This window comes from Rutidosis leptorrhynchoides, chromosome 2 (genome assembly GCF_046630445.1).
Source record: "Rutidosis leptorrhynchoides isolate AG116_Rl617_1_P2 chromosome 2, CSIRO_AGI_Rlap_v1, whole genome shotgun sequence".
In the NCBI taxonomy this organism is placed as follows: Eukaryota; Viridiplantae; Streptophyta; class Magnoliopsida; order Asterales; family Asteraceae; genus Rutidosis; species Rutidosis leptorrhynchoides.
This window is the reverse complement of record NC_092334.1, coordinates 568,580,147-568,591,084: the sequence shown is the minus strand read 5'-3', so window position 1 is coordinate 568,591,084 and position 10,938 is coordinate 568,580,147. Positions and strand designations below refer to the sequence as shown.

General features: G+C 33.7%; 1 protein-coding gene across 1 annotated transcript; it reads right to left on the bottom strand.

Annotated features, from left to right (window-relative positions):
- Positions 1-2,537: 2,537 nt before the first annotated feature.
- On the bottom strand, positions 2,538-5,089 carry LOC139889796 (uncharacterized). The gene is made up of 3 exons (XM_071872726.1): positions 4,854-5,089; positions 3,932-3,991; positions 2,538-3,155 (listed from the first exon to the last, which is right to left on the bottom strand). Exon 3 carries the CDS (start codon positions 3,153-3,155, stop codon positions 2,538-2,540), a length of 618 nt encoding a protein of 205 aa, XP_071728827.1. The 5' UTR covers positions 3,932-3,991; positions 4,854-5,089.
- Positions 5,090-10,938: the final 5,849 nt, after the last annotated feature.

Below are 10,938 nucleotides of genomic sequence, written 5' to 3'. Positions count from 1 at the left end.
GCCTAGAAGGCCATGGTGGGAGTGTTTGGTTCATTTTTGTATTATCTCTTCACTTGTATTCTCTCATATTCAAAACACACTTTTACTTGCATAACATTTTCTCTCTTTTTCTCTCAACTTGTAAGTAGCTTGTTCAAGTTTTTCTTCTTCTTTCCTTTGTCTTAAAACCGAATTACTTACATGCATAATCATCATCATCACTTGTCTTTGATTGTTGTTACTTGTTGTAAGTTGTTACTTATTTGTTGTTACTTTACTTACTAGTTTCCAAGAACCAAACTTTCTAGTTTGATTCTTCATTTTATCTTGTTATAACAAGAACAACAAGAACATAAACTTACTAGTTATGTTCTACATATACCTTCTTAAAGGATTGCAAGTTCATGTGTTGATTAAAATCATACTTGTAGTTCTTGAAGTAAACTTAAGGTTTACTTTTCTTAAAGATCAAACTTTGGTTGAATCTTTAAAAGTATGAACAACCATGAACCTTTTACTTGTTTATTTAATTTATCACTTTATTCTTGCACTTTAAATTCATGTTTGTTGGTTATTATTGGTCAAGTGTTACTAGTTCACCTTGATCTCATTAATCTTGAACTTAAAGTTAACTTTAAAGATTCAAGAACATGGAAGTGTAACTCTTTATTTATAACTTTACATACTTGTGTTGAATTTAACTTAATAACCTTAGATCTAGACTTTTGGGTCTTGGATCTTCAAGATCTAACTAAGAACTATGTTCTACATCTTAAGATCTTGATTAGTTAGTTTACTTTCAAGTTTGTAACTTGTTTTTACTTTTAAAGTTCATGTAAGTGTTAAATCTATGACCTTGATGTAACTTTGGTTCATCAACTTCATACAACTCTTAAGTGAGTTGATCTACATGTCTTAGACTCACAGTTGTGTCATAATTGTCAAAATTTAGTTAGTATTACTTTTACATTTCATGTATGTGTTGAATCTAAGACTTTGATGTAACTTTGGTTCATCAAAACACTTGCAACACTTAAGTGAGTTGTGCTTCATGTCTTAGACTTACACTTGGGTTATGATGGTCAAACCATGGTAAAGATGATGTAAACACATCAATGAGTTGTACACTTGAAGCTATAGGCATCAAGGATGAGAACCATGATGAACATCAGGCACCAAACTCACCGGAACCCATTATTTTTCTGCTTTCTGTCTTCTACCTACTGTTTTCTGGTTTCTGTAACAGACCAGTAGACCTGGGCTGTTGTGGTTATGATTTTCAAATAGCTCTGTTCGAGTAGATAACTTTTCATATAGGACTCGTCTTAATCCGAGTTACGGTTTAGGATTTATGGCCCTCCGATCCTCACTATGTCCTTTTAACGTTGTGCAGAAATTTCTCACCTACTCGCACTTAGACCGTCGCCACGGTCAAACGAAGACGAGTTTGCTTCTGTAAATTTTACCACACTTAAAGACTTCATATACGGAGCCATGGCCACTGGTCTCACCTTAATTCAGTAAGGGTAGAGGCCGTGGTGACTGACCGAACTCAGCCTTTGTTTAAAACTCTTTACTTGAACGAAACTTACTTTACGCCTTTTGTTTGATGATGAATGATGATGACCCTTAAGACCTTATTTACATACTTTCAAACCTATTCGGACGATTTACTGACTTAGTACTATTTGACTTAGGTTGAGGACCCATTTGGACAACCTACATACTTGCTTACCTTCCGACTCATACTTTACCGCTACTTTATCATTGTGAGTTATAGCATTCCATTTTTACTTTAACTTATTTTGGGAACTGAGAATACATGCGGATTTTATGTTTTACATACTAGGCACGAGTACTTAAACTTATATATGTGTGGGTTATACAACGGCATAAACATTCCCTTTAGCTCGGTAACGTTTAATCATTGGTTTTTGAACCGTGAACGCGAATCTTAGATATGGATCCATAGGGTTTGACATCCCCACTCGGGCTAGTCGCGCTAGCATTTAACGAGTGTTTAATACTTCGTAGACATACGCACTTGCCAAGTGTACTTTCAGGGGGTATAAACGTTAAGTTAGTTACCAAGTGCCCACGGTTAACATATACTTTATCTTACTGTTTTGAAACGCTCTTTGTAGCACTGAAATCTCGTGGCCTACCTTACATTACTGTTATACTTAAACTATAGCTCACCAACCTTTGTGTTGACATTTTTAAGCATGTTTTTCTCAGGTGCTTAAGGTTATTTGCTTCCGCTGTCGTGCTAGTCTTGCCGTAGACACCCGCTGCTCTAGTGTTATCACCGCATGAACTGTTTAACTTGCATTCAAACTTTAATACATCTGAACTATGTTTTGTAACGACCTAAGGGTCACATACATTTATTCATGCTTGCTATTCGTAGAAGCATACTGTTGGTGTAAAACATTTGATGTCGGTTATGACGTCACCTTTTTATCGTGAATGCAACTTCTTTTATTACAGCATATAGTACTTAACCTTGTAATGATCCTGTTGTTGATGATTCGTACACGATGGTTTTGTACGGGGCATCACATCTTGTCTCTTGTAAGAGTAGAACGTGAAATAACAGGAAAATGAGGATTAATCACTTTGAGAAACGCTCTAAAACCTTCACGCTCAACGAAAGAAAATGGTAACTCATCAGTAAATAACATCCTAACAAGGGCTTCACGAATAGCCTCGGAATTAAACTCCCACAAACTAGGGACTGTTACTGTTTCAACGGAACCATCGTCACTAACACGTGTTTTAGACTCGAGATCAAGAATCTTTTGTCTCTTATCCATGTTAGCCGGATATTCTTTACAACTACTGATGTGATTTTTTAAAGGAGTAGTTCCATTATCACTTCCACAACCAATATTTTTATGACAATAACGACAATTAGCAAAATCTATTTTATCGCTTTCTTCAAAATATGCCCACCATTTTGATCTCTTTTTCTTGTTTCCAAAAATTATAGCTTCACTTACAGTTGTTTGCTTAGGTGCACACGGTGGTTTTCCATATACCTTCTTCTTTCGAGTTCGTGTCTTTTTTGCTTGACTCACAACTTCACTAGCAGCAGCCACCGTATTTTCAGACACGAATTCAATATCAATTTCGTCATTATAATTCTCAATCAAATCCTCTGCATCTTTATCCATCTATTATAAAAAGGTGAAAGAAATTATTAGCATTATAACAATCTAAGTGAAGTAATCAAATACTGAAAAGTGTACAAAGAGAGTTGCAACTCCATATATAATTATCACCTACTTGAACTTACTGTCATCAATCTTAGGTTATATTATTTAAACAAGTTAACACTTACATATACATATTAACACTTACGTACACTTACTGTCATCAATCTTAGTTTCTTTTATGAACCAATTTGATGATTAATAAAAGCTACTAGTGTCTTGCAAAAAAAGGTAAAAAAAAATTGAATATGCATTCACTAACATTACAAAATATGCATTAACCCATCAATCGCTTTGAACTTGGGGACACTTAAACACGAGTTATAACATTCAACATTGAAATCAAATACCAATTTATCACATTAATATCATCAAATAATTGTTCCAGTAATTGATAGAGTAATAATAACTAGTAGGAGGCCCGGAGTGGCCCACTTCCTTGGGCCGAAAAACCAAAAAATCTCAACGAAATTTCCCAAATCAGCATCCCGTTACGTTTAGCATCATATATCGATCCGGAGAACATTTGGCTAATGTATGGCCTGCATTTTCTGATTATTTCTCCAAGTCCTCAGGATATATAAGTTTAATAAAATCCAAAGGTTTTAGTCAAATGATTTCAAAACAAATAAACATTAAACAAAAGACAAAATGTTATAAATGGAAGACTAAACTAAAGTTAGCCGCCCAAAGTCACGGTCTGTCCTGCTCCTTTATCCAAAACTTAGTCATTTTACCTTTATTCACCTTAATAAGACCGAGTTCCAAAAAGTTCGTCAATTCATCAGCCACTTGCTCTGTATTTCATAAAACAAATAAATTTATTAACTCATAACATAAAGAGACAACAATTTTCATACTAATTTTACAGTTAAATTGGACCAATTTACACATCAAAAGTATAATATCATCTCATCCCAGCTCATAAGTAACAAAATTCATCAAAATGTTAAACAAAATATATGAAGTGTTATACCAGATATTCAATTAAGTTAACAGCACACTATTCATACTTCCATTTTCATTGTAAAGATTGTTTGGTGTTTGATCACAGTTAAAGGCTCAGCTAACTAATGAATTGTGCAGTATAGAGTGTATGATATATGGTCACTTTGACTGACCACTTGCATTGAGTACAATCTATCGCACGAAACAACCAACTAATGAATTGTAGAATTGTTTGGTGCTTGACCTTATAGTGAAACACAGCAATTTGCACCAACTATTATCTTCATTCAGTTAACCCTAATAATGCAATAAACAACCCTTCAAATAATTAATTCCATAATTACTCAATGGAAATTTGCGTAGTCAAATAAGTAACAAACTTTTAACGAATATAAACGCATACTTAACACAATAATATCAGATTTTATGACAAAATAAACAAAAACCAAATTGATATGCGATAACTTAATCAGCCAAAAACAACACGAAGTAAATGAAAAGACAATAAGCTTCATATCTCTACAATACCAACATGAAACTAATGTAAAAGCTCACCAAATTCTAAGAGAAAGCAGCAAGAACACAATTAATACGGTTGACATGCCTAACAGCCGGCAACAACAAACCCCCTAATTTTTTCCACTTTTAAACACTCGGGTTAAACTTGAATAAAGGGAAAATAGGCTAAATTTAACGATTATAAGCATAAACCTCGAAGGGAAAATCGCTGAATTGTTGTTCATCGTCACCGAGGAAGTCAGAGATGCCAAAAGGAGATTCCAAAAATCAATTTATGCCTCCAAAAAAGGGATTCAATGTATTTTATTAATTGCAGTGGGGATTTAGCTTTTCAAGCATCGTTCAATCGGAAAACCACGGAGGGTGAAAGGGAAAAAAATGCACCGAATGGAGAGATGGAGGAAATCGGGAGAGGAAAAGTAGGTGGAATCATCGGATAATGATGCGATTAAGTTGGAGTGAGAAGAGAAGCGGGTGAGATTACCTAAATACCCCTGATATACTTATTAAGAATAAGAATAATACCAAATAATATTGAATAATTGTTTCAGATATGACGATTAGATAATGAAAATAAAAGTAAAAGTTATTATAGATTTATAGTTACCTTAAATCGACGATGGATGGAGACTAAAGATGAGATGATTAGATAAGAGTGAAGATGCGATGCTGATTGAGGTTGAAATCGCCGTAAGAGTCGAGATTTAGATATAGGGTTTTAAGTTTTTTACTTAGTAACTAGTGAAATGACCCGTTGAAACACGAGTTTGTTTAAACGAAACAGTTTAATGATATGTTTATGTATTAATTGAATGTAAATGTTAAATTCATTTAGTTTATTGCCCCGTTAAACCACAGATTCCAACTAAGAAACTTGTCGTTGATTTTACAAACATAAAGTTCGCTCAAAGTTGAATATTTATATTTATATTTTTAATAATAATAATAATTATTATTAATAATATATGTCTTTTAAATTTTTTAGAAAAATAAAATTATAATTTTGGAGAGATTAATATTTCTTTTTAAAAAAGATTTTGTATTATTTTTTAAATTAAGTTAATATATAATTATGACATCATTATTATGAAAAGTAAAGGTTAATTTAACTTAATGATGATGTCATCATTTTAGAGATTTATTAGACTATATAGACAGAAGTGAAAGAGAGAAAGAAGAGTCAGAGACTAGAGACCAGAGAGAAAGAAGACTTAGAAGAGTTCTTGTACTTTTCCAGCTGTTTGTCACTTGTCTATATAAAATATCTAGCATTATAAATTATAATTATAAATAAAAGTGTAAAAATATTATTATTTATTAATGTATGTTTCTGATATCGGGTATCCGAATATCCGAATATTTTGAAAAGTTCTATCCGAAACCCGAATTTGAAAAATCGGATATCTGATTTTCGGATATCCGATTTTTCGGATATTTTTCGAATCGGATACACGGATATTCGGATTGCAGATTCGGATTCGGATATTATGAACACCCCTAACGTCATGTGCATATGTACCGGATTAAATGGAATATATTATTGAAGGGATAAATTTCCCCTCACATGCATGGCACATGTGAGGGGTTAACCATCAAAACTTAACGGATGTTAGGTTGGGGTACCAATCACAAAAATTATGCAATGCATAGGTACCAACTATGCAAAAATAAAGTTTAGGTGTTGTCAAGAATATCCAAACAAACCACATGTACCAACGACGTAATTATTTCTTCTTTAATATACTTTTTACCCATAGTATCCCTTTTTTTTTTCTTCATAATTTTCATAATTCACTCCTTAATATTTTCCTTCCACTCTCATTCTTTTATTTTTTAATTTTTTTTTTTAATCTAACTTTTCCTACTTTTATATTTTCTTAATCATTTATATATATTTTTTTTATTTAAAATCCTTTTTTTTTATTTACATTTTTCTTTACAATTTTTTTCCTACTCTCACACTTTACTACAATATTAAATAACAAGAGTATTCAAATCCTGTTGATTTTAATTATTAATTTGAAACATATTTTCTCTTTAATTTTGTTAGGGTTATTAACGTTTAAGTATTTAATTTAAAACATAAGTTATGTACAACGAAAAACTGACAAACTATGTTATATATAAAAAATTAAGGAGTCTGCCGTCGCAGCGCGCGGCTAGCCCTAAAACTTGTTTCAATTAAATCCAAGCAACATTCTGAGTGATCCTAGAGACGAATTTCAATTAAATCGATGACCGATAGTGTTGTTGGTGGTTTGTTTCCTAAGTCCACATATAAGATAAACTTAGTATAAGTTGTGACATCATCAATGTCAACATCAAAATTTGATGAAAATGAAGGTTTCCAAACCAGAAATAGTACCAGCTGCATCCACGTATCTTCTGTATGGAATTCAGGGTGTGACGAGATTGCAAGTGGCAGTTCATAAGTGAATGAGCTTTGGAACCACCACGAGATCTCTATCAAAAAACTAGAATCGTACCTGCATTATTTGGCAATTTCAGTTAGCAATAAATGTGGCAATTTCTCTCAAATGGGAAAATTTATGTAACATTTCATCACAAAATGCATTAAAAGAATAAACAAACACAATTTCATCTCTACCATGAAGTATCCATCCATGGCAACTTTTTCCGTATCGTTTGGGAGGTAAATGGGAGGGGGTTTTACTTGGCCGTGTCCTTGGATCGGTTTCAAGGTTTCCTCCCAGACAGCGATGAGGGCAGGGTTATTATCGCTACATCGGCATAGTCGAAACGAGAGATGATCGAAATGGGTGGTTTAGTCCCCCTCGAGTGATTCCAATCGTTGTTCAAAAAAAAGAATACAACAAACACATGACACACACATGACATCAAATCCTTGTGATTCCATCCAAACACATGACATCAATTTTCTTTACATTTATGATATACGGATGTATTTTTTCTTTATCTCTATCTGTAATACCCCGTCAGAATCCACTAACGGCGTATTAACTCTGGTTCCACAGTTAACGGTCGCGCCCTCTATATGAGACGTTTCCGAAAAGTATTCGCATTAAGTTTCAAATGGTAAAGTCATTATATGTAAAATAATTCTGAAAAGTAGTTGACATAAAAGACCAAAACATTATTTGAAACAAACGGTTTTCAATGCGAATATAAGTTTTTGAAATAAAATGATAAACATGCTGGACTTCACTCCAGTACTTAGCAACAAGCAATCAAAGTAACCTCAGCTAGGAGAATCATTACCTCTAAGGACCTGAGATAAAAACATGCAAAAAAGTCAACGAAAACGTTGAGTGAATCTACAGGTTTAGTAAAGCATTTAGTAAGTTAGCCCACGAGATTTCTGAAAGACATCGTAAAAATTATACATCATCTTTAACCCTGCGGATAGCTAAAGCGCTACACGTCTTTCTTTTACCCTTTATAAGCAACCGATCAAGTGTACAAGTTACAACAGAACAATCACCCCCGTACGTTGAGGCGAGGTTTGTCAAATCTAATGGTACTGTCCCTATAAGTCGAGCTTACGTAAAGTAATTAATATAATCAAGCTAAGAGATTTCTGATCTGAACTCATACGTATATCGTTTAGTTACTCGTGCCTAATATGTAAAACATTAGAAAAAGCAGGTTATCTCATCCCATGTAAAAAGTAGTAGGGACTGTAGACTCACCTTTGCAAAAGCACAATAATTCTCTTAGTACAACCGTACAGTTTCGGATAGTCACGACCGAAAAACGCAACCTAGTCAAATAGGTCATCTTAAGTAAATACATAGGTCACACTATGTCAACCCATAGTGTACGCATAGTCCCGGCGCTCAGACTGACTCAATAAGCAAGTACAAGTCAACTAGCTCATGCAAGTCAACCAAAGTCAAACCAAAAGTCAACTCGGCCAAAGTGGTCAACTAAAGTCAAACATCTTAGTAGGTCATGCAATCTTGATCAAAATTTCAATCCTAAGTCAACTAACACGTTTTAGCTCATAGTTCATCAATTTACACGTACACAGTTTATCGCATGGCATCTAAAATACGCACATCTTAGAAACAACGAGCACAATTCATAGCACATAAATCGTGACAACATGGAAAACTCCAGATCATAAGTAGACTAAAAAAAAAATTCCAAAAATTCTATCCAGGGTCTCATACGATGTCTACAAGTCCGGTTTCAGAAAGGGTCTAGTTACGGTTTACCAAATCAGTTTCTGCACGCGCATCAGTTTTAGAAAAATTCTCAATTAATATTGAAAAATAGATTTTGACGAACGGCCAATTGGATCTTACTCCATACATTCCAAAGTTTTATTGGTAAAATAACCAAAGACTTTCATGTAGCCAATTTATACAGTTTATTCAATAAAGTCAGACCCTCGGTTTTTGAACAACAATCAGACATGTCATTTGGCGTAAAGTAAAACACATAGAAAATCACATTTTCAGAAGCTAGAATGCAAATGTAATATGCTTAGGAACATATAAATAATAATATTCCAGAAGATCAAGGTCTCAATCAACTTATAATTCATGTGAGGTCATTTCTCGTGACTACGAAAACAGTTTCAGCTTAATATAAAAAGTCAATTTTCATTTTATCACACCGAGAACAATACGAAACCTTTTGACACGATTATTGAGTCCTACTTGAGTAATTTTTAACAAAGAATTCAATGGTTATCATTACAATGACCAATTCATAAAGCATATAATCCAGAAATTTCGTATAGCATGCAAAACCCGAACGAAAACTTCGATTGATCATAACTTAAGCATACGATAACGAAATCATGCAAAATCAAAATCCAAATTTATTAATTTTCCGAGATCTATCCATAAAGATATAATATAAGATCAGTACATAAACTTATATAATCAGATTCATAGCAATCAAATTCGTGATTCGATCAAACGACAACAATTGCGCAAAATAACGACTAATAACGACTATAACCGCAATCAATTGAGCACTAGACATTAATACACTATGTAATTGAAATAAAAACTGATCTAGAAAAGTTTAGGGTTAATGAATATACCTTAAAAACACAAATTGCAAGTATGTACGCTTAGAGAACGATGCGAGGAACAATCTTTTATGCACGAGGTTTGTTCTAATTTTGAAGTTTGATGATGGTGGTGGTGTGGTGTAGGTCGACGGCCAAGGAGGGAGAGGGAGGCAAAAGTCGACTAGCTTGTGCAATTGTGAGAGTTTACAGATTAAAATTTTCATTTATATCTAGGTTTAGGGCCTAATCAAAGTCCAATACTAGCAAGCAAGGGCCCAAACTACAAAACAAGGGGGCTAGGGGGGGGGGGGGGGGGGTTCCAAATGGCCCTTTAAGGGGGTCTCGGGCTCGGTTTTGCTTAATAACTTGTACGCGTGTGGTCCGTTTCGAGTGCCGTTAACCGTACCGGGTCTCCGGAACGTTAACTAGTCGTTGAAACGAAATCACCGGGTTTAATTCATTAAATAAATAATAAATTAAATAAGTTTTTCATAAAGTTAATAATTATTAAAAATAATTATTTTATCGTTTTTCTGAGTTCCGTAAACTAAAAAGCTTTCTAGGCGATTATCTTAATCGTATCGTTTTCTAAGTATTTCGATATCCGAAACAAGTTCACTAATTAATAATACCATATTAATTCAAGTAATACACTAGGATCAAGTATGCATTTAAATCAATTAAACACATAAGATTCTACGTAAACACCGTTAAATATTTAACAGACAAGTAACGATAGTAACGGAAAAAGTAGGGTTGTTGCACTATCTTTTCTCTTTCCTTTGCATACACATATAGAAACACCATGCTCACCATTTTTAAATTATAAAGCTTAAAATATAAAAATAAATAAATAAGTTCGTCTTGCAATCCATCAATGCACAGCATATCGAATATCGGTGGTCCAACGGCAGCCCTAACGACGCTTACTAGCAACGGCGACGTTGAACCCCGCCACCAGCGACGGCCCAACGGCGGACCGATAAGAGTGGTCATAAGAAAGATAAGAAAGAGATTAATCTTAACTATGACAAATGAGAATCATTAAATCTTGCTTAACAAGCTATCCAATGGTGGAGATTGATTCTTAAATGGGCCTTTTTTTACATCTTAATTTATTAATACTAGCTTATAACCCGCGAATTCGCGGTTCGCGGGACTATAAAAATAAAATTTATACTATACAGTATAGTTAAAAAAATGTTTATATCATAAATTACTGAACAACTTCCGTGATAAAAAAAATTATTTGATTATGAGAAAATTTTA

Excerpts from the sequence above, each read along its gene's own strand:
- LOC139889796 (XM_071872726.1), bottom strand. The coding sequence starts at position 3,155 with ATGGATAAAGATGCAGAGGATTTGATTGAGAATTATAATGACGAAATT.